The following is a 24,589-nucleotide window of genomic DNA, read 5'->3' as shown; positions in this document are numbered from 1 at the left end:
TTGTGCTGGTAGGAGCATGGTGTATAGAAGGCCATGGACATCAGGAGCTGTAGCCAGAAGGTCCTGTGTGTGGTACGTGTTGCCTGCTGTAGGTCTGTCCTTAACAGGGCATGGCAGCAAGTCAGTTTTGTGTGTGGAGCTGAACTGTCATCCCACTGAAAGAAGTGATTAGGCAAGAATGTAGCTGCTTTCATTTTCAAGTTGCATGACTCCTGATTAAACAGGCTACTTGCTGAGTCCTGATCAGTTCAGCCCAGTGGATTCTGACATTGTTCAGTTTGTGATCACTTGTCCAGTGAAATGAAGCCTACTAACAACCGGTTGGCTTTTCTCTTGCAAACCCCCTAGAAGGTTCTCCAGGGACCTCCAGGAGTCTGAGAAGCTTGGATAAAAGCCAGCAGTTTGGACTAGGAAAGAAGCAAACATTGCTTTTGGGGATGGCTTTGTAAGTTTTTGTTATGGAGTGAGTCTTTCTAAGCATTCACAGTGGGTGAATGGGTGGAGGGATCATTTACGTACCCCTTGAGTGGTGGGCTTAGGAAACAGTGCTGTGCAAATCCAAATGGGGGGAAGAGGATTCTTGCTGTCTGTCAGTGTCTTCGTATCTGTGAAATGATTGCTCTAAGCTAATTCAGTCATGCTAGCCAGGAATTAAGCTTTAAGTATACGGCTCTTCTGGAACTCACAGTATTTCGGCTTGAGTATTTGTTACTATACACTGTTCAACCCTCTGCAGTCCCTTTTCTCTCTCGCTGCAGGATTACAGGCTATACCGACACCTAGAATCTCCAGGGGATGAACTGCGCATCTGAATAAGGCTTCTGATGAGGGGTGCAGCAGGTTCAGAAAGCCAGTGGGGTGCAGAATATGGCTTCCTCCCTGGCATCTGCCTACAGAAGCAAAATGGAGCTCAAGCTCCCTGTGTAAAGTCCAGCTGCCCTTTGAGGTCCTCTCAGCCTGTTCCGTGCATGCTCTGGAAAGTTAGGTTTTCTTGTCTCCTCTGGAGTTTGGGTGCCTGAAGCCATGCAACACTGCTCCTGCTGAGTCAACAGAGAACCAGTAACTCACTCCCAGCATCTGCTGAGGGAAGGGTCCATTTTAAGCTCAGAATAACAGTTTTCAGAGTATCTCCAAATGGAAGCAAACTATTGAGTTTGCTCTAGTTGGCCTGAAACGTCCACAGTAACATCCTGAAGGTACACAGTAAATATGATTGCGTATCTGCTGGCATCAATGCTCATATTCCCTCTGGAATGACATGTTGTCAGCTGTGATCAAGATGTAAGATCTTGGTCTGTAGCCCTGGACTGAAACTGTCTAAATCAGTAGCTTGTAGGCCATGGTCTGCAGGTCCTCAGTTGTCCATGAAAGTCTTCCAAGAATTAAACAGGGTGTGAGAGGAGGGTGTCTCTTTGGAAACGGCTGGGGAGAATGGACCAAGTGAGACTTGCCCCTCTAAACAAAGCAGTGGAAGACCAATTCCACAAGGCGCTGCAAGGCATTGCGCTAAATATGCTAGTGATGAGCATGCATGAGATTTGACAGATCCAACCCTAAAGGAGCTGCTATTTGGATCATTTTGTTTGCTTGGTTGGAATATTCTTTTTGAATAAGCAGCAATATATTCTCTGCCATGCTGGATGCATGCCAGTAAAAGTCCTAAACCTTTCTTGCTAGCATCTGTATATAATATAAAGGGTCATTTATAATCTCTGTAAGCCATGATGGGGCCTTTCATCACTTGGTCTGAAGCCTGCTTGCTTTCTGGAGACTGTTCTTGCTGACTTTTGGCTTGCAAAGAGAAATCTTGGAGTGGTTTTGTTTGTTGTCTTTCTGTTGTCACTGTGCTATTATACCTACAGTGAGTCCCAAGCTATATATCCTAATGCATCTTATGATCAGCTATGTTCCTGTCTTTCTGTCTCACCTGCTTCTAAGCCACAGTAAAAAACAAACACCTAAAAGTTGCATTTGTAGGAAAATTATGCTATTTATGGGAAGCCAAGAGTGTGATGTTTTGTAAATGGAAGTATACTTTTCACTTCTGGGGGGGTACCTGTGTAACCAAACTCTTCCCTCTGTTGGTAAGGAGAGCAGTTAGAGAAATCTGTGTTTGTGTTGGATTATCAGAATATCTTTGGGATCTGACCATTTTTTTTGCCCTCGTGATCCACGCTGGTTCTGCTTTAGAGAAGACAAGAGCACTGAGGTGACAAGTGCAGTGGTACTTTATCACTGTCATTGCACTCTCAGTGCTCCTGCTGAGGAAGGTGGAAGGCTGTCCCTCGATTTGAGCAAAGGATCTGTTGTTTTGCCATGGGCTATCAGTCCTGTTCAGCCTGGCAAACCCAGGTGATGGCTTCAGGCAAGGAAAGCAATGAATGGAGAGCCTCAGGGGAGCTTCTCACTTGCTGTAATGATTGCTTCCTTTTATAACATGTTCCTGAACAGGTCATCTGAAGAAATGAACTTGGGAAAGCTTTGGGTTTCTCCCCCCAGCAATGTGCAGGTTTCTGCAGTGTGGGAGCAGCCTTTACATCCAACTGCTGCCTAAGGCTGTGTCACTAGGTTGTAATAAGGTCCATCCAGCACGTCTCACTTCCAAGAAAGGCTTTTCCAAGGCAGAAATGACAATTTGATTGCTAAATTCCTTGCAAGGGGATACATGTACCTAAACAGCTTATTCTAAGGACCAGGTAGAGCAAAGGTGCAAGAGACCTACTCTGACAACAGACGTTTTGGACTAATTTGGAAAGAAAATCTGTGTGCATGCCAGCAGCACCCACTGAATGGAAAGCCCTGGCAAAACCAGCTTTGTAGGTAGCTTAAAACAATCAACCTTTCTTGCAGTTTTTGACAGAGGCAGCCTGCACAGTGCCACCTGTTTAGCTCCAAATCCACAAATGTAGTGCTAGACTCCCAAGTTGGTTGAAAATAATCCTTGAAGGAGCAAGATGATGTTAAATCTGGGTCTATGCAAGGGAAAGCTAAAGAGCGTAACAGTTTCCAGTTTCTCCTTAGGAGTTGCAATTTGGAGCTGCCATTATACACATTATACATTAACCAGAGCAGATAGGCTGCCGGATTCCCTCTGGCAATTGTGGAGTTAGCCTCCAAGGCCTGCCTTTCTCTTCTGCATTGTGCTGGGGTGTGTCGTGGTGTTCGTCTTTTTGTTCACCTTCCCACCTTACTGGCCTTCAGGAATATGAACCACTCTAGTTTCAGCATCAGATATGGACAGTTTTGCTCAGAGTGCAGTTGAATTTATTTTTTTTTTAATCTGACAAAAGTGCTTTGTGTGTACCCACGAAGGTGGGACAGGCTGTCTCAGAAGCCCACCAAAATCAGTATTAGAGTGTAGGATAATCCACCTCCACAACATGGAAACAGTACTTCTTCCTAGATGACTCTAGGATGAGAAAAGGCCGGAGGGACAAACGCACAAGCTATGTAACAGTTAAAGCATAGCACGTATAAATAAACATTTGATTTATTTGGATATCATCGACAAACCAGAAAAATGGTCTTAACATGAGGGGAGGCACTTGAGTCCTTGATAATATGTTCTAATTTAAAATGTTCAGTAACTTTATTCTGAATTTGTTAGTATTCATGTCCCTTCATGCTCTGTTACATGTTGCTAGCATGTGTGCTACTGCTTCACTCTCCTGTGGTGGGACCAATTCCTTTCTTCATTGCATGTTAATGAGAAGTTTTGGTTTTTGTAATTTTAGGACATATGCTTCTGCCATTATCCTGTCAGGTTCTGTATATGTGCAGTTCGTTTTGTCTGACATGAAATGCTCTTGCCCTGAGGCTTGTGCAGAAGTGTTGTCCTTCTGATGGCTTTAAGCACTGTGCTAAAAACATGCTCAAGGTAAATAATACAGAGCTATGGTTTCCTCAACCCCTCTGGTACTTGCCCTTTCTCCTGGCTGCTTTTCCTTCCATGCTCAACTGGCTGTTCCCATGGCACGAGGAGATCTTATCCAGTGATACCTGTCTGAACAAACCCTGTGACTAAGGCTTGAAGAGACAAAATGGCCAGTTGCACTATGTGTACATGTGAAATTAAAAAGAAATCTTTGCTTTGAATTATCACGTTTCCACTCTTTAGCTCCTGTCTTTGTTACTTCTGGTTTTGCTCCCTAAACTTTTGTGCAGAAGTTGTTGAGCCTGTTAAAGGATCTGCTATCATCGTGTGATCTGAAGCTTCATTAATCTTCTATTTTCCACCCATTTTGCCCTTTGGTTCTATGATGTAGATGTTAGTAGAGACATTTGGGTACTAGAGTGTCCAGTTCCTATATATACACCACAGATCCTCAATAAATCTGAGAGAAGTGGTTCTCTAAGACCTCCCTGCCAGCCTAGGTTCACCTGAGATGTGGTTGTAGTCCATGCTTCCTGATGAGGAATTGCAAGCAGGTTTACAGTGTGCAGGAGCAGTGTCTGCAGGGAAAGCTGCATGGCTGTGCCTCAACAGCAGTGGGTAGAAAGCCACCCTCTCTCCGGGTGCCCCAGCTCACCCGTCCGGCTGTAGCTGAAGGTTCAGTGAGCAGCCTGTTGGCCCCAGCTTGGCTATTGTGGTCTGCAGCTCTCGACTCAGCCGCTGGCACGCGTACCTCCTATTCATGGAAACGAGAATTATCCATAGAGCAGGGAGCCTCCTGTGGAGATTGGAGGGGAATCCAAAAAGGAAACAAAAAGAAACAAATGCTGTAAATGGCAAATAATGGAAAAATTAAACTGCCATGGGGAAGGTGGGTTAGGGAAGGAGGAGGGGGTGTACAGGTGCCTGTTTCCACTGTGCAAGCAGTTTGATTTTTTTGGTATGCAAGCTTGGGGGATGAAGAGCCAGGACTCTTCTGCATGTGCAGGGAATGCTTACAGAAGCACTTTGTATGTTTTGGAGCACAAGCTGGTGTGTCCGCTTTCCATTAGTGACCCCAGTTCTGATCCCAGTCAGTAGGAAAGTGGCTCTCGAACCTGTTAACTACACTGAGGTACGAAAGCAAAAATGTGAATTAGTATTTGGCAGATATGAAAGATGCTTGCAAGGGGAAAATGAAAGTATCCTTCCCCCGCAAGCACAATACTGAACCTAGAAAGATGTTTTTCAGAGAAGGTGGAAAAGGATCGATGGGCCCTCATTCCCAGGGCTGACACTGCAGTTCCCGTCTTCTTGTACACCTTGCAGTGAGGAGGTCTCTCTCACTCTTGTTTTTTTTTTTATGAGACAGCGTAAGACACTAGTTCCTCCTTCCCCTGCATTTTCTCTTGCTCATTTTTAGACTGTAACCTGTCCAGGACAGCAATAGACTTGTTTGGTACCCAGCTTGTTTGAGCCCTGCTGACAACGAGCTCCACCACACCAAAAAGCTGAGTTTTCCAACTCAGATGTTATTTGGAATGGTAGGAGGCTGGGGAATGATACCATAATGAGCAGGGTGAAATTAAGACCAGTACAATGGGAACTGACTATTGGGAGATTTGGAACACTTTTGTTTTCTTCTTTTTTTTTTCTCTCTCTAAAGTCCTATTGTTTATGATAACTAACAGAACTGAATTATGTACTATAAAACTCTGGCCTCTGAGGACCAAGCAAGAGGCATTACTGGATCTCTCGTGGTTCACGTTGGCAGAAGCAGGGAATCTTTCTGCAGCTATTGGGAGGAGAGGGCGGGGTGAGAAATGAAGTCTGTGAGTTAGGCTAGCCATGGCTGGCAGAAGAAACAACCCCACCCCCAGATACTTGGTCTGTTTTTACTGCAATCTGAAATATGTTGGTTCAGCTTGCTGTCTTATTGGGGCTAACAGTGTCCTTTCTCTCTACAGGCATTGGTGTCACTACACGGTTACACGGACAGTTTCCTGCCAAGTGCAGAATGGGTCAGAAACAGTGATCCAGCGAGTTTATCAGAGCTGCCGGTGGCCAGGACCTTGTGCCAACTTAGTGAGGTAAAAATCTTCATGTCTCATGTTGCCCAAATTTTCCTGCACTTCACATTAAATTGCTTAGCTTTTAAGTACTGCATAGAGAGTTGAGATCAATGGGTCAGATGCTGATATCCTTCTTCATGGTGGTGTAACTAAAGAATGCCACTGGTGTTAGCTGCACAGTACTTACACATGAAGGTAAACATAGTAGTAGGGACAAGCTATGTGAAACAGTTTAGCTTAGGTTGTAATGCCAGTTTGTACTTCTCAGCACAGGAGGCTGCTGCTAGTCACGCATGAAGCTAAATAAAAGTAAAGTCCAACGGAGTGCAGTGTGACTGAACAGGGTTAGCAGGGATGCTGGATTAATGGCACTGTGTGGCTTGTTGGTATCGAGTTGTCGCACTCAGGTCTTTAAGGGTAATATCACATATACTGGAAAGCTGTGATCAAATTCCTTGCAGCTGGTGATGGATGAAGGTGATGTGACCTGTACCTTTCAGAGCAAAACTTCCTTACAGCGCCTCTTGTTCCTGCATCTCAATATCCTTTAGAGACATGCATGAAAGCACAACATCCACTCTCCCCAAATGAGAAACATAGCTTAGAGACAGTGACTTGTCAAAAACTTGCCCTGAGCCTGTTTTGCTTTTCAATCATTTACAGTCCTGGCACCCACCTACATTTAAGAAAAAACCCCAAACAAACCACCAAGATATGAAATAGCTATCCTCAGCTACTGCCTTTCAGTACGCAAAGTGTCTTTGTATTGTTGAGCTTTGCCTTCTCTGAAAGGCGTTCTTAGAGCAGAATAGTGTTACCCACCCGCCTGGGAATTGGTGCAAAAAACCCCATTGTGATCTAAATTTGCACCTAGCTTCTATAACAATTCCCCATGTAGACAAGTCCATAATTCAGCTCACAAAACTTAGTCATTTTGTTATTGTTACCAATTCACCCGCAGGGCACTGATTGAGGTCCTCTTGTAGTTGATAACCTGGTCAGAATGTGGTTGAACTACTCACTTAAATACTCGGAAATCCACCTTCCCATTCTGTTCTTGCGACTCTTCATCTGGAATTCACATTTTCTATGTGGCACTTACCACAGTTGGTTCTCTAGTTTCTACTTGGCCAGTGGTCAGTCTAAGTTTTTTCACTTGTAATATATCTGCTTTGGTGTCTCTTTGGTCTTGTTTTATGCAAGGCTGTGGTTGAAACACTTAATATTTTACACTGTCATGGCCAAACTTCTGTTGAAGCTTTTTAATTTCCCAGACTTTTTATGCACATAATTGTCGTTAGAAACTTGTGAGCTTTCACCTTGTCTCCTAAACTTGCCAAAAATCTTGCTTATTTTTCTTTGTTAACTGTAGTTTCATAAGTACTACACAATTGATCATGTTACTAGTAAAAATCCTTTTTGTGGGCTCCTGCAGTTACTCATATATATTGGTTCTTACATTGTTAACCCAGAGGCTTTAGGAGTAGTGTGTGCTGTTGTGAAAATTGTTATTCATGGAATGTTTTCAGTTTCAAATGTAGTTTGGCTCATTTGTCTGACGAGTCCAATTGTTTGGAGACAATGCAGAATGGCAGCAGACTTCTCAATTTTTCTTTCTATGTGAAAATATCATCAAAAGAAGCTGGGGTTATTGATATTTAAGATCTAAGCTGGTGAAAGCTCAGCTGACAGGAGCCGTTTCTGGGAGATGATCACCATGAAGAAACCTACCTGAAGATATGGGAGGACACTAATGCTCTGTTCCCTTAGCAAGTGGGAGGTAACACAAGCGAAGTGAATGGCACCCTTCCAAGGAAATGGAATACTGTCTGACCTCAAATCAAGCATTATATGACATTCTTGCATGAAGCAGAGAAAGACCCTGGACCTCTCTTTCCCAAGGACCTCTGGAAAGCTCCTGACAAATGTTGGAGCCCACCCAGTTATCAACAAAGGTAAAGCAGGAGCAGCACGTGCTGGTTCCTGATCATTTCCTGTACTGCCACTCTACGGAAGGGAAAGCCCCAAGAATAAGTATGAACACAGCTGAAGTCACTAAGGTCCTGAGAGTTGAGTGGGTTGCTGGTTAAGCTATCCCCACCCCATGTATCTTTTAGAAGTGGTTGCTTGTTTTCAGCAGTACATATGACTTCTGATAACAGAATGAAAAATAGCCACTGAAAATGATGGATCTTGTGACATGTACCTACTGTGGGCAACATTTGGGTAACCCTGAGTTACGTTGTATGGTTGAGGTCTCACTTCCTGGGCTTACAAGGCAGCCTATCAATGTTATGTTGCCAGCACCTAGGGATGTGTCTCAGAGTCAAGCTGAGGTTTTAAAATATTTTTTTTAAGGACCTCTTTTACCAAAATGAATATTGTCTTTTTAGGAAATGCCAATCTTTCTCCTAATTCAGGTGAATCCCATTTCCTGTTTTCAGATGAAAACTTCCAAGGGCACCAATGAGACAGTCCCCAAAGTCACAGGGCAGTTGAGTCCCTCTTCTATTCAGTACCTCAATTGCTAGTGCAGTTCCTTGCAAGTTATAACTTGTTTGCTTTATTTTTCTTTGAAGAAACAGGCTTTGAAGGGGCTTCTAAGCTTATACCAGCCCCTGTGCTGCACAACTTCCTTTGACAGGTCTCTGAAAATTCTTACAGAAGATGAACAGAAAACTCAGGTGCCCTACTTTTTTTTTTTTCCTCCTCCCCTCTCCCCCCACCCAGTGGTTTGAGAGTGATTCTGTACCTGCTTTTTCACAACAAATACAAAAAAAAAAAAACCCACAAAAAACCAAACCACCCAAACCCTCAAAACTATCTTTGCATGTCTAAAAGCTTTGGGTGACACTGCTGTTTGCTTGGGAGCTGTCCTGGTTTTCTCAGGAATCTGTTTTTTTCTTGCAGTGAGCATGCTGTCTGTGGTGCAGGGTGAAGACAACTGGTCTGTGGTTAGGGTAAATATTACCTCTTTTGTGTTTAAAACTCAATTCTCCCAAAAAGAATTATGGATGTGGCATGATAGAACTTGAGCCCATGGGATTTGCTCCTTTGCCACCATGGCTCTCACAGCAAAGGACACCTCTACCCATGTTTCATCTAATCCTGCTACTGCAGGATTGAAGTCCAGAAATGCTGCAAGCCCTGATACCTTGGGAGGTCAAGGGACTCATCTCTTGGGGGACATCCTAAGTAAGGATATCTTCAGTAGATACCATCAACAGGGAAGAGCAGTGTGACTAGTATGAAATCTGATCGTGTCCTGTCCCAACACTTTGCAGAACACAGGAGAGGGCTTATGCTAGCTTCATGGAAGGGGAAGCAAAGAATATCTTGTTGCTAAACGCCTTCTCTAGGTCACCAGTCCTTGAGCGTGTTCCTGTAATATGAAGGAGCTTCTCTATTTTGTCTGTGATCCTTAATGAATGCTTGCTTGACTTTGTCTGCTCTACATGACAGGTCCAGCAATCACGCTCCACAGGGCCAATGCTTCATACCCATCAAACAATGTTGTTTCTCTTTCCTCCTTACCTTCTCTGTACCAGCATCTCTGTCTTTTCCAGGAAGTCTATAGCTTCTGACGACGTCAGGCTTACTCCAGGCCCTGTTCTTCTGTAGTGGGATTTCTAGTACCTGTGCTTGAAGTGGGGGCACAGCCAGATTCATATGGCATTATGCTTGTCTGTAAGCAATGCACCACATCGGTAAGCCATTGGCATTATTTTGGCTTTATAGTATTTCTCCCAGCTGCAACTTGAAACAAACTGTTTTCATCCCCTTGTTTACAGGGAGTCAACTGTATTTGGGAGAGCTTTCCCATTATCGGACTGTTCACTAGCAAACGGGACACGAGCCAAAAAAAAAAGGCATCTCTCAACCTCGTGGTGACAGCTGAGAGGGGCGTTCTGTTAGAGAGAAACTGCTTACAAGCAGACATCAGTGTGGCCAGACGAGGATTTAATCCATTTCCTGTCTCCCATTCATTCATGTTATGTTTCTTTTTCCTTACTGCACAAACTGCAGCTCAGGGTCAAGCCTTTGACAGAGGAGTATCTGTAAGATCCCCAGCCTAGCAGCTTCAGTTGTGTGATGTCCTTGCTGTCTGTTCACTTGCTCTTGAGAAGCTGGCAGCTGTGCTTCTTCTGCAGGAGTGTCGTCATCTTGGCTGGGATGGGATGAGCTGCTCTGTTCTTGCCCTCCACTCCAGACTCTTTATTTAGCTTGGGTGCTGAGTTGCTTTGGAGCAGTCTTGGCTGGAGACTTTCCCTCAGCAGATCTACTCTTGAACTCTCTCCATTTGTGTAGTGAAGGCTTCAGCTTCTGCGTGCCATAGGATATGCCTTTGCTTTGTCACGCTACGAAGTGAACAGGCAACTCTCCGGCAGTCTGGCTGAAGCTCCTAGTGTACTTATAAAAATCACATGCCACTTATCTGTCTGAAGGAAGAGAGAAAGTCTCTAGCTTGGAGTTTCAATGGCAACCTAATCTCTGGATCTCTGCTGCCTGGATGGTTGTACCCAGCTCCCAGTAAACCCAGGCATCTGAATTGTAACACTTCTCCTGAGCAATCATTTTGCAGCCGCAGGCTAATGCACAGTCCTGTCATGCTTAGGACACTGTGCTCCTCGAGGCTCACACAGAAGGGTGGTCTCACAGGCCAGGCAAGGATTTGAGACCTGCATTCAGTGACTGGAGCTTCTGTGACTTCCTGTGCCTCAGTCAAGCGATGCCACCTCACCTATAAGATGAGAACAGTACTTGTTTTGTCTTACTGTGCTTTATGACTTTGAGAATAGGACAACTTCTTGCTATACCCTAGTTGGCCAAAATCAGCCTAATTTTGAGTATTTGTGTATGACTGCGTGGTCAATAATACAGTATCTCAGGAGGTAAGTGAATGTGGTGAACAGCCTGACACTGCTACAGCCTTCAGAAGACAAACATTTTCAGCTTCAAACTGTTGTTACTGTGAAAATCCCTATCTCATCTCTGGAAGCATGCTGCTTCAGATTGTGGCAGGGTGTTCTGACTCCTCTCCTGTTTGTTTCATCCTAGAAAAATGAATGTTCCCAGCAAGGTTGTGCAATGTTTTATCTGGCTATCTTTTGTTGTACTTAATGGTCACATAGCTGTTTCACTCTAGCCTTTGAGCATTCTGTCTCAGTAGCACTTTCTGGCTTCAGGGAATCTGGAGATTCCCCTGGAAACCCATAGCTGGCTTGTACAGGGATGGGCTTACCTGGCCTCCGTACTTTAACAAGTGCCATTGAAACCCCAAACGTGAAGTTACTCATCTGTTAGCTTCAAACATCGCTCAAAGATGGGAGAGATGGAAGGGGAGAGCATTCTTGCAACATAGCAAATCTGTGCTGTAATGCCCTTTCCAACTGCCAGTCATTGCATGGTTTTTTTTCCTTTCAGTATTCTAGCTGGTTTGGCTTATCATAAATGCTATGTGCTTTTGATGACATATTTAGCATGAGCAGTCTTCACATCTTGCATAGATCATTCTTGCCGTTTGGTGTTTTTGAATGTTGGATTTTCTTTGTTGTTGTTTTCATTTAAACTGAGCACATTTTTGCTCCCAGAGGGATTTTACAAGCTAATTTGCAGAATAACAAGGATTTCTGCAGGCTCATCCATTTCAGTCTTCTCTGCTTTTGAACACCCTATTGCTACAGAGTCAGTAAGAGAAGTTGGGGATTTGTCATGCAAGAGATTATCATGTAGCTGATGTTTCTCCTCAGTTTCAGAAGTAGTAATGCCACAGGGAAATCCTTCTCTCTTTCCAGTCAATTGAATAATAAATCCCAGAACTTATTCCAGGGCATTAGGATTGCTATTTGAAGTCCTATTACACATGAACTCTTTCATGTGTTTAATTCCCTTATTTCTCTCCAAGATGTAGACTCGTATGCTTGGAAAAAGATGCCTGCTCTGCCATGTGCTTACAGGATATAAATGTGGGATGAACAGTGCCCTTGTGAACAGGATAGAGGCTCTGGGTGCATAAGGTATTTGAGGTGTAGCAAAGGCATGTTCTCAAGTTTGGGAATAGTGTGGATGGCTGTGTGCTGCTGGCTGGGCACAGGTGGAGGACCATCTGCTTCATAAATTGTGCACAGGCACAGGTGTCCTCAGGCTGCTAACTGAAGGCCTTTTGATCTTGCCCAGACATGCTGTCTGGGCACTCTTTCCCCTTGCGGGTACGGAAGCGCAGTGCTGCTCTGCAATAGCACTTAGATCTAATTATTAATAAAACAGGAGTTGATGATTACTCTGGTGGCATAGAAACATCTGTCTCTGTCCTTTGTCATCTTTTTTTTTTTCTTGGGACTGAGAGACTGTAAAGTATTGCTCTGTACAACTTGGGATGGGAGGTGTATAAGTTTGTTTTCTGGGTTTTAGGCTCTTGTTAGGTTGTGCAAACCAGAGATGCTCAGAAAAGAATCATCTTCCTCCCCTTTGGCAAACCAGGACACGCACAATGGCCTCCAACACTCCTGCAGCTGCAGGTTTTGTTTTTTGTCCAATGTCTGCAGGAGCATTTTTGAAACTCCTCTGGTTACATTCTGCCCTGGGGAACTGCTGCCCTTGTGCTAAGGAAGCTGGAAGTGCTGGGGCTGCAAGGAAAAAAGAGCACAGGTCTGATTCGCAGTGTGATCTCTGCCGTGCTTGTGAGCGCAAATGTGATGGCAAAGGTACTCCTGTGTCAGCTGTGGCAGTGGTTTGATGTGATGTTGTCTTGTCGGTATTCCATAGAGAAGCTCCCTGGTGTAATCGGTGTCTAGCAGGCTTTAGGAGGATAGTTATAATGGTCTGTCTGGGGAGGGTGGTGTTGGGTACCAAATATGTTCTTGATAGCTTCTCTGAGCAATGGACTCTCTGGGTACACCCATAGAATATTATTTTTTATGTCAGTACTTGCTCAGCTCTTTCCAACCACCCTTCTTTCCAGGGCAGCCAGGTATTTCAAGATTCAGTTACTTAACCTGACATATTTGAAATTTGATTTCAGAACACCCTGACTTTCTGTGGGGAATTTTATATTCTTGGCATGTCTGTAAATCAGGCCACGGGTACCAAAAATTAGAGGAACTACCATGAGCTTTGTTCTGATCCTCTTTTAATGCAGAGGTAGCACTTCTTATTTATAAGATGAATTGTCCTTGTTTGAAAGGCAATACACCAGTTGGATGTACAGGGTTGGACCCACTGGGTTGATATGTGACTTCATTGCTGTGAGAGTAGTAGGTAAAAGAAGGCTTGGATTCCTTGGTTTCCAGATTCTTTGTCAGTCCGAAAGGGCAAGTTCATTCCTCTTGTTATCCTGAAATCCACCAGTAAGTGATGTTGAAACTTTCAACCTGGAACTGGAATAAAAATGAATAGAAGCCTCTGAAGTCGCTGAGGTCTCCTCGGGCACAAACTGCAATGGGTGAATGAATGGCACTAACAAAACCATCTCTTGTGATGTGGAAATGAGTTTCACGCCTTCCCTCTCATGTGGTCTTTGTGTACAAACAGCTTTGTTTGTAAGTGTCAAAGGGCAGGGGAATTCCATAAAGGGGGAAGATATTTCCTGTCTGTGACAGGCTGTCCTGCTTGGGTCATGGCAGAGATCACTCCTTTCTCTTTGACCTGGTTTTTGAGGGTCCGATCCAAGAATGTGACATTCTTTCCCTTTCTTGTGTCATGTCTGGCTGTTGTGTTCAGTGACACTTCCTTGAGATCAGTGGGAACATATCTTTGTGTGCTGAGGCGTGAGACTTGTTGGCTGCCATCCCTCAATGTGTCCTGACCTCTCCAGTATTTCTAGCTTCATACCCCCAAATCAGTTAATCACGTATCTCGTGCTCCCTCCCCAAATTACCACTTTCTGGGCAGTCACTTAGACACAAGCAAGAGACTCTGTTTCCCAAATGATAATTGCATGCGGATGAGCTTCTGTAGCTTGTCTGACACTGAGGCAGTCTCCAAGGATGGCCGGGTGTTTGATCTTATCTAGTAAGAGTAGTGGCCACTAGCTGAGTTTTCTGGGTCCTTCACTCAGTGTCACCCCCCTCCCTGGGACCTTGCTGTGTGCCTCAGTAAACATGTTGGGAAATGATGCTTATCTCTTGCAGTAGAGTGGCAGGTCCTGGTAGCTTGCTTCTCTGTGAAGTGCTTGGAAGCCTTCTGCTGAAGGACTGTGTATGCTGAGCACATCCTTTGGCTGTATGGGAAGCAAAGAGGTGCAGGTTGTGGCTCATCCTAACCTCTTCCCTTACTGTGGTTTTGCAGATTTCTATGCCAGTGTTTGTGGCTTGGGTGACATCCAAGGGAAAGGCTTTCCTATTCTGCTACCAATTCCTTTTTCTGCCTGTTGTCTTCCACACATTTTTGTTTTGAGGCTTCTGACCTTTAACAAGTATCTTTTCCTCTCCTTTTCCCGTGTTTTTTCCTCTTCTTCATTTGTAACACTTCAGGCATCACACAGTGGTGATGCAAAGAAAACTCCTTTAGCACAGCTTCCCTCCTGGAAAAGCGGTCAGAAATCTGCATGATGTGATGATATATGTAACAACAGACCTCAGTGCCATGTCACATGATTGAAGAAAAATGATGTTATGAAGAACAGAGCAACTTTAGATCAAATCAGAGCTAGCAAGCTCGGACTACATTGCATGCCTGACTGCACGATGCTGAACAGAGCCACAAATGTCAGGACCCTTCCAGGAAATTCAGGGTGGGTGGTAGGCTGTGACAGCTGAGCTCCACTTTTGTCATGCCCTGAGAAGTCCTTGCTCGTTTGAGGATTAAACTATAGCTACTTCCCCGACATAGAACTGCTGCCAAGATTCCAGTCTGGCTCAAGCCACTCTCCACGCTTCATAATGAAGTTTGAGAGAGCTTTAACATCTTGGTGTTGGCAGAAACACGGTTTTAAAATCATGGTGTGGTTGGAGACTAGCTGGCTCCGGACACTGGTAACAGGGCTGCAGACTTTCATCTCAAGGTCAAATCCAGCTGTGGTGTTAGTGACAAAGTCATGAACTTCTGACTGATGGTTTAGGGCTTACGTGTGGAAAGATGTCTCAAGTCCAATGCCAGGACTGGGAGTCAGGAGACTTGGGTTCAGTTCCTGAACTTTGCCAGAGCTGTTCTGAGACACCCTCAGCAAGACACTAAAAGTCTTTGTGCCTTAGGTATCTCTGTGAAAAAGCACTGAAGGTCTACCTCCATCGATGTGATGCCAAGTCCTCAAACTCAATCGTGACTGCAAACTCCTGAATACCATTGGATGCAGAAACACAAAGAACTAGGTGGGACGAGCTGGCTCTGTCCAGCCCATATCAGACAAGTACCTGGATCACAGCTGTCGGTGTTAGCAGCAACTGGCATGCTTTATGGCAACTCAGAGGGTGAGGACATAATGTTCTCGGGAGACAGTGTTGCTCTCACATCGCTGGGCGATGCCTTTCCGAGTGCAGGCGGCCACGTGCTCAGGAGGAAGCTTGTGTGGCCCTCCTCCCTGGTGGCAATGGGAGAAGTTGGTTTCTGTGTTTGGCAGCTGGCATAAATAGTCAGTAACAGCTTACTGAGACACTAGTTTCCCAAAGACTGTTAACCATGACTAAATGCTGCCTTCTTTCAAAGGCATACGTGGGCAGCCTCTCCTGGCAAGCCTTTGTTACTGCTCTGCAGAGTAACTACCAATGTTGCTGCAGTGCCGTTCTGGATGTACACCTTTGCCTACTACCCGTTGGAGGGGCTTTGGATGAGATTCATGCAATTTCTCTCTCTGTTTTGGCCTTGTGCCTGGCTGAGCCCGGGGCAGAGCGGCAGGCGGAGCAGGCTGAGGCAGCGCTCCGTCTCCTGGCGGCTCTCGGCACTGCGGGAGGAGGCTTTTCCCAGAGGACACCCGGGTGCTTGGGGCTTGTGTCTGCCTGGTCTCAATAGAGAAGCCTAAAGCTGCAGCCTGCAACGCTGTAATCCCAAAGCTTCAGCCTCTCCCTGTGTGTGCCAGATTCCTTTGGCTGTTAAATAAGGGGAGGAATTTTGAGGGGAGCTTGTAGAGTATGACTTCTATGTTTGCTTTCAGCTTCATGAATAGCAGCTTTTCTGGCTGTATACTGGGAAAACTCTGATTTGCCAACTTTGAAGGGCTGCTGTATTAGAAGAAAAGCTGACATTTATGCAACTGTCTCTTTTGTGTCGAGTTCAGAATCACTGGCACCCAGTGCAGGTTTGTTTGTGTCTGCAGGTAGCCCTCTAGTTTCCAGTGGGGCGTGGCAGTGCTTGTGCTTTAACTTGGACCCTGGGAGCGCTGTGTGCTGCACAGTGCTAACAAATGCGTCCTGCAGAGCCTTGAGTGTGGTGAAGAATAATGTAACCCTAGTTCAGATGGGGAAAACTGAAGAACAGGTCAGCTAGCTGGAAAACAGACTCCATGCAGATTGCTGATGTAGTGTTGTGTCATGATGATCTTTTTCATGCTGATGTGTTGATACACCCCAGATCTGAGTGGGAAATCCACATGGAGGTAGAGTGAGGGAAACACGAGTCATCATCTCTGCTGCTTGCAACAGCTTGATAGCAATGAGACCTCCGCAAAGCGTACTGGTGTTATTTGGGGGAGAGGTGTGGGGAAGAGCCGGAAGAGTGTGAGGGCTTAAGGAGAAAAATAAGGGTTGTTGAATCAGTTCTATGCTGTGGTAAACCCTTGCTCTATTATTATGTGCATCTCCTTTTTCTGCAGCTGGGGGTGGCTGGGGGCTCTGGGGATAGATCCAGGCAGGGAGATGTGCTATGAATTAGTAGCAACACCACCTTTGAGTAGCTAAGTGCATTCAACTGACTTCTTGTTTGTGTTAGTTACAGGACTCTCATCAGGCCCACGTACAAAATGTCATACCGAACAGTGACCACGCTGGAGTGGAGGTGCTGTCCTGGCTTCACGGGGAGCAACTGTGAAGAGGGTAAGTTATCCAGCAATGCATCTATCCTTACAGTGCAGCGAGGGGATGTGTGGATGGACTGGCTGGGTTGAGTTGGGCTTTGTTCCTTACTTTGCTCTGTACAAATAAGAGGAAGAAATCACCTAGTCTCTTCACTCCCCATCATTATCTGAATGCTCATACACAAGCTCTGAAAGGTGGTCTTGGAAAACAGGCCATACTGAATGCCTGCAAAGAAGCCTGAACAAGGACGGGGAAAGAAATTAAGAAATGGGTACTCAGGGATGACCTGTTTATTGATGTGCTCATGCTTGGTGTCCGCATTGCACAGTCCTTCAGAAAATGCGCTGTCTCCATGTCAGTGTCATCTTCTCAACATCCCACTACTATCACCATCAGTTGCTGTAGCTGATGAAAGCTATTCCTTGGATGGCTGCTTGCAAGAGCTATGCCTGTAAGGTCTGGACACAAACAGTATGTGTTCCCAGAGAGCTTTGAATTACATTAGGCACCTTTGATTCCCCTTCCCACCTGGCACTGACTTACTGGTGCAACATTCAGGTTGCACAGTGCACGTGAAAACACAGTTCTGGGTTTGGCATCTGATCTTTCACACAGAGGAAAACATGGGGCTCTTTCCAGAGCTGGAAGAAAGGAAAGTCTTTTCCCTTTCTCATTGTTATGGACAAAAATGGCATATTTTGCATTTTCCTTCCTAACATTTTCTGCTTTAACTGCTGCTTCTGGGGCTTTGAACAAGTCCTGTTTCTTGATTGAGTTTTTGGTTTAGATACTAAGGCATCTGTTTAATCTGTGTCATGAGTGTTCATGGCTTACGAATGGGAGAGAAACTAGGCCTTGGGTTTTCCGTTCATTTGCATCAGGTCAACACAGCCTGCCTCTGTGGCTGGTGAAGGGTTGTTGGGGCTGCACAACAGCTCTAAAACTGCTGTTTGTAGCTGCACCTCATTTTTTGTGCTGTGATGTCTTTGTGCTAATCACAAACTCAGGCAAATCTCCAACTAGGAAGTTGTCTCGTTACAGTCAAAGAATGATGTTTGCAGACAGCAGCTGGCTTCAGGCTGCTGAGGAAACAATAGCGTCCCAGAAGCTCAAGAAAAGTCTTAAAAAGTGGCAAAGCTACCCTAAATTGCAGTCTGCAGGAGAGCGCTTTGCTTTTTAGTGTGCTGCTAACAGAAGCAAGCCTGGGAAAGAGAAGCTGCTGTGTGCAGCTTGATTTTTACCTGTCACTGCAGGGGAGAGGGATACTAAGGATTGTGGCAAACTTATTTCCAAAGTAGCTGCAGCTTGGCCTGGCCAAGGATCTGACCGGGGACCCGAAAAGCTTGTGTGTGCAGTCTGTTTGTGCCTGTAGGTTTGGACAGGTGTGAGTAATTACAGCTTAGTGGTGCTGCTGGTGTAAAGGAGAGAATCCAGCTCCCTCCCACAGTGCCAGATCTGTCTCAGCAGAGTTCAGTGAAATAAAAAAGCCAACATAAGCTTGTTTGAGAGAGTCAGCAGTGATCTCACAGGAGCAGGTCTGTGGAACGAGGTGACAATTTTATGCAGTCAGTTTTCAAGGTGGAACTGTTCTTTTGGGCTTGGATAAGGTCTGCAGAGTGTGAGCAGAAAGCCAGTAGCAAGCCCTCACTTTCATGTGTGAGATTTTTTTACTTTTTTTTCTCCCAAAAACATCTGGCACTACTGACAGTCCCATATTCTTGAAAGAAGGAAGAAAATAACAAAAAATACCCCTCTCTAGTACAGCAGGGTTGTGCTACTTAATTTCTAGCAGCAGTATTGGCACTAGTGGTGTGCACAGCCCCTCAAGCTGTCCAGAGACATGAATTTCAAAATTTAAGTATTTACTTGCTCCTTATGTTAATTCTTAATGTTAGTGTCCCTTGGAATTGTAAGTAAAAGAGGCTGAAAAGAGTTTTTTAGGGCGTCTTGGCAATGTGATATAAAGCCTCTTGTACTCTTTCCTTTCTGCACTCTCTCCTACTATAATTTTGATTCCTCTTAGAAGGTAGGATGCTTACATCTGTGTGGGTCCTTCCTGGAAACAGCAGACAAAAGAAAACAGAAAACTGAACTGAAACAAAAACAGTGCAGTAATGAAGCCACAGTGAATTAGCAGGGTAGAACCTCAAAATGCTTTAATCTTTTTTTAGTATTAGTGAGATTTCTCATCAATATTTCATTTCATTTGTGTGTGCAGCTGGTGCTTTTGAAGTTGATGTGAGGTAGGTACGACTAAAGGCAGATTGGACCTGCACTATTTTTAACTTGCCTGTTTGCTGTGTTGCAAATGCTCTAGTTTTCTGACAGTCACTATTGTTCTCTGTCAGCAGAATGGCAACTACAATGGCTCTGAGCTTCCACTTCAAGCTGCCTCCTGTTTCCAGAGGCTGAATTAAAAAGTTTTCTTTCCCAGTGGGCCCTAGAATAAATAGTAAGGTTGCATTTTCATGAGTAGGACACAGTAGGCCAGGAGATAAGGGATTGATCAAGCACACAGCAGTTTTGGGGGTTGCGTGTGCATAGTTATGGCTGTGGGGTCCCTTCAGATTGGTGGTTTTTTGTATCTTGAGGCTTGAGAGATCCTGTCTATTGATTCCCCCTTTAATCTCCAGCGGGCAGGGTTGATATGTGCTCCTCTTTTGTGCTGTTCTGGGATAGTGTCTTTGGGGGAGCCACTGTAGGCTATCTGGAAGATGGATTGTTTTTACTAGCTGTCCTTTTATGAGGCTTTCCTTGCCCTTTTAAAATTTATTTCTTTTAGCATTTTATGGGGGAAGATAGGATGGTGGGAGGGCGAACCAAGGAAACCAAGTCAAAGAACTTGAAATCATTCAAGGGCTGCACTGCAGCTATTTTCAGCATGCATACTTTCTTGTTATCTTCCAAACGGCAGGTCAGCTTTTCTTTTGCAAAGACATCCAGTGTGGATGTCTACCCTCAAAGTATGACAGACTCTGAGACTGGCTTGCTGTAACACACCTTCAATGAGAAAACTCTCCTTCCACAGTAACATGCTGTACTCTTAGAGCAAGCTGTTAAATGCAGTTCGATTAATAATACAGAGCATCTCAGCCCTTAGCTAGTAAGTTTAGCTTGAGAAAGTAACCACTTAACTGTCACCAGCTGGCAGGCACCTACATTAATGCTGAAGGATGCCCATTATTTAGAGTTAAATTATCTTGGGAATTTAACTCTTGCACTGTAGCTGATAAAGAGCAGCATCGTCTGGAGGAAGCCCAGCTCTAGAAGTGGGTGGAGTTTTTGCTACTCAGTGGGTTATTAATTTATGGAGGTGGGAATGGCTGCTCCCAATCTGTTTCCTTTTTTAAGTTGACATTGCTTGGGGCTCTCCCCTCTTCCCTTCATTGCTTTCTCCTCACCCAAAGGTATGTCAACAATTGAAAGGTCTCCAATTCCTTTATTGGTTTTGTAGAACAGAACCAGCTAGTTGAGTAGATAGTTAAAAATCATCAGTTGTACCAGGGCTTCCTGAAGGGTTTCTTGCAACTTTCTTGGATGGAGAAAGAGACTTGATGCAAACAAGTCTGGTGAATTTAACTGTCAGTAGATGCTAATTTTTATTTTCCAGTTTCAGGAGGTTTTTTTGGTTTGTTTAAACTGGAGCCCAAGACTAGGACAGGAAATGAATCCACTGAGCCACCCAGTCTGCTGACTGCTGATATAAAGACCATATGGATGAGGGCAGTGCAGAGGTGAAGTGGTTTAGCTATTGCAATCATGCATCAAGCTGATTGATTTGAATCCAAGATGATGCTGACATTTCAACTCAGCCTTTTTTTCTATATGGCTGAAAGTTCAAAGGCAAGTGCAATCTCTTGGGGGAAGAAAAGTGTCCCCAGCAAGTTCAGGGGTGCAGCACTGCCCTAGCTCTCCAGCTAGGCAAGGTCTTATTTCACTTTACAAATCAAATATAGATTTCTTGTTTGTTTGTATTGCTTGAATTTGGGACAGTAGCCAGTATCCTATTTAACCCAGAAGCAGATTGATGGTAGACAGCTTAGCTGTTTGGGCAAGAAGCAGCTCCAAGAGTAACCCCTTGGCACCTCTAAAGTGATGCCATTGTGATTCCAAGCTTACTTTTTTTTTCTTTCTGTAGGAAGACAAGTAGGATAGGAAATTTGAGTAGCCTTGTTCAAGTAATGGTTTAATTTGAGAACTTCCCTTTCCCCCACCCCCTCATTTCAGTTCTTAGAATATTTTATCTACTTTTAATAACTGTTGTTTGCATCTTGTCATCTTGATATTCTTCAAACCTCTTAGATTCCTGTGTGTTTACAGTTTCCAAAACAGCAAGAAAATGAGGACTTTCTTCTCTGTTTGATGGAGTGCAAAAACCCTCTTCTTTTTTACTGCTGGTTCACAAAGTTTCTTGGTCTCAGGAGAGATGCAGATCAACACTGTCAGGAAAATCTTAAGCTAGCAAATGCAATTATGATACAAAATTTGATGAGGCCATGAGAATGAACATCAAAACTAGAGACCTGAAAGTCTGAAAGCCCATTAAAGTTCTCTAGAAGGAAGGGTATTCAAAGTGATGTTGATGGGACCTCACTTCTCCAGGTCTTGGTTTGCTCCCCTGTGAACAACTAAACATAAACTGTCCGTCTATGTGAAAATACAATGTGAAGATTATGGACTAACATTTCCCATAGTATCGCAGTGAGTCTTCTCCTTTTGTCGAGTACTTCAGTTCCTTCTTGTTTCTCCCTCTTCCTCATTGCCACTGTTTGGAAGCAAGGGTGTTAAGTATGTATATCACATACAGCAAGTAGCAGAGCTCTTTGCCACTGAGCATTTTTCATCCTGCCCTTAAAAACTAGAGAAAACGTAAGAGAAGGCAGTGGGTGTCAAGAGAAGCATTGTACTATCTGTTCCTATTGCTGCTAAAGCCTAGTACAGCGGTATTTTCCCCACTTCAGCAGAGTCCAACTCCTGTCATAAAGCAAAAGCTTCCATTTGAACAGTGAAATTCTCCTGGAGGTGTTTATCTCGGTGCTCTGTGCTTAGCAGGGCAGTTCTATGCTGTGAATGCATGGCAGACTGAGGTACCTTCCTTTCAAGTTTGGATCTAGCACAGAGCCTTGCATATATGTAGTTCTCTACTAGAGACTGGCTCAGTAATTCTGTAGTGAAATGTGACTTTGCTGTCATTTTGAGACCTTTGTTTCAAAGTCCAACATTTGGTTCCACATAGCAAACTTGCTTCTAAAAATATCCTCTCATTCTGAAGTTTAATGTTTTAGATATGATAACATGTATTCACATAATTCACTTATAGACTAAGTGCAACCTGAATTTCCCAATAATTATCTAGTTAGTAATGCAATTAGTAAGTGGGTAGTAAAATATAATAACTAACTCTGTAAACCTACCTTCAAAAATATTTCATGAAAAAACATCAAACCACGTTGATTGCCCTTGATGGAATTGCTGACGCATGAAAGCAGCTTTCTAAGTAATGGTGTTTGTGTACCTATAGTACAGAGGTGTTGGTTAGCATCTACCCTGATATTTTCTTTCATAGCATACACCTCCTGCTCCTCCATATGTTATGCCTCTTCCTGCTTGTGTTTCTGGTGGCTTCTTCAATACAAGGCAGAAGGTCCACCAGAAGTTTCCCAAACTACAATGTGTCATGCAATTCCTATCTACTCCCATCACCATACTGACCATTCAGCAACCTCTGGCTTCAGGCATAATGTGTGTCACCCTTGATCAAATTTTCTGAGGAGTTCCTGGAGTGTGTGGTCACTGTTGGAAGAATATGCAGCCTGCTGAGAGCGCTTTCTGGCATCAGTGTTGTGTGACTACTTGAACAATTTCTAAATGTTCATCTTCTCTTTTGATACACAGTCAAAAGAAAAAAAAAAACCAACAAAAAAAAATCTCCTGTCAGATTTCCAAAGACTTTGACACTGCATTCCAGCATCTGAGTAGTTTCATTTTTTGCACATTTTTAATCTGAACAGGGAGAATTTTATTCAGCACCTAATGTCAAAATATTTGGAGTGCTAAATATCTGCAGATGTTATCTAACATAATTAGAAAAACTGTATGCTGTACTGTTACATTGTCTCAATCTTTTTAGCTCCCATCGAATTACTGTGGTATGTAGAGAATCTTTTTATAAGCTATTTGTTTGCTTTCCTAAATATACTGGATGCTTTCTGTTTCACTTAGCTGTGTATTTCTTAATTCACAAGTGACAGACCCACCTATTTATAGTTAATGGCTTTCCTATTAACTTGCTTTATTTCTAATCAGGAGCAACCATAACCTTACCTTAGGTAGGGCTGACACAGGACCAGGCTGCGAAGCTCTGTGTAGCTACTCTGCCTGGATCATTTTCACCATGCTGGCAGGATTCTGCCAATGGCTGTCAAGAGAGACAAGCATGTAGGGTGTCTTTAACAACTTCCACCTGTCCGTAGGTGCTGATATCACTAATTGATAGGCATGTTTTCTGGGAAGTGGTGGAGTGCAGCTGAAGGTTAAAGTTGAGGAGGAAGTCCTGGGTAGCTGGCTTGAACCTACCTAGTAAAGCAGGTTCTGCCATTACACAGAACAGACGCTAGTGGCAAGGTATGGCTCTTCCGTATCTCTGCCAGTGTTGCTGCTGCTTCCTAAAGAGGTTTCACCTTCATCTTCTGTGCAACTGTCCTTAGTGCATGAAAACAAGTTGAGCAGCCATCATGATCCTGGAATTGCTGGAAAGACCAAAAAACAGTGAATTACTAGAATAGATGATCTATGAAATTGGGCAGGGTCTTAATTTTTGCATGTTAGAGATGGCATGGGTTGGTTCTGTCTTGAAGCTGAGAGTCTCCTGAGGTTCTTTTTATCTGCTTCAGTGAAAGAGCAGGTAAGTGCTGATAAGCTGGGCTACATTACAGGCAACTGTTGTAAAAAATATTGTCAATTGGTGACTGGAGCCGCCATTGGCAAGGCTGGTTTCATTGAATCCTGCTTTGAATACTTATGATCCTGTAAAGAACATAAAGGGTAGTAATCTTGAAGCACTCAGCAAAACAGATAACCAGGAAAAGGTCCGCAGAAAGAAATTGCTTTCGTTAGGGAGTTATAATATGTTGATCACAGGAGTAGATGAGCAAAATTTTCAGGACGCTGCTGGTGAGGAGGTCAGCCAAGGGGACACAGTGCGCTCTCAAACTCTCTTTACTGGCTCACAGCAGAGTTCAGAATGGGGATGGAAACAGCAGAACTTTTTTCCTCTCAAAATTATCACTTATTTCCTGTGCATCTTCACAATAATGTACTTTTTATTTGCTTGAGGCCGATAGAATGGAGTTGGCTTTTCCCATATGTAAGACTCGTGTGATTACAGCCTCTGGGATAATAAATCTACACTCTGAATTTCTAAATCTGCTTAGGAATTGGAGGGGATTTCAAAGGACAGCTGACTTCTTTACTCTTCCTCCTCTGCTCACCCCTTTATTTTTTTTTTCCTCAAATCCTTGAGGGCCATATCCTGCCCTCATGTTTTTGGTTTGTGGTGGGGTTGGGTATTTTTTTGGTTTTTTTAATGTATTTGATCTTGTCAAACTTCCCAAACTGTGATGAAATCTTGCAACAGAAGAATTGCCTAAGAAATGCAGAGATAGTCTTGCTTTCATCAGGTTTAGAAATGCTTCTGACAT

At 44.0% G+C, this 24,589-nt stretch overlaps 1 protein-coding gene across 7 annotated transcripts in view; it reads left to right on the top strand.

Annotated features, from left to right (window-relative positions):
• The window catches only part of COL26A1 (collagen type XXVI alpha 1 chain), a 195,846-nt gene that overhangs the window by 35,535 nt on the left and 135,722 nt on the right, over positions 1-24,589 (top strand). For 6 of the 7 annotated variants that reach the window (XM_054847523.1, XM_054847524.1, XM_054847522.1 and 3 more), the window contains 2 exons: positions 5,839-5,961; positions 16,804-16,907. In XM_054847523.1, the coding sequence (XP_054703498.1) occupies positions 5,839-5,961; positions 16,804-16,907 (227 nt within the window). The remainder of the gene's footprint in view (positions 1-5,838; positions 5,962-16,803; positions 16,908-24,589) is intronic. The other variant, XM_054847519.1, reaches the window with a different exon arrangement.

The sequence above is a fragment of the Grus americana genome, chromosome 19 (assembly GCF_028858705.1).
Source record: "Grus americana isolate bGruAme1 chromosome 19, bGruAme1.mat, whole genome shotgun sequence".
In the NCBI taxonomy this organism is placed as follows: Eukaryota; Metazoa; Chordata; class Aves; order Gruiformes; family Gruidae; genus Grus; species Grus americana.
The sequence above is the reverse complement of the archived record's forward strand: the minus strand, read 5'-3'. Positions and strand labels throughout refer to the sequence as shown.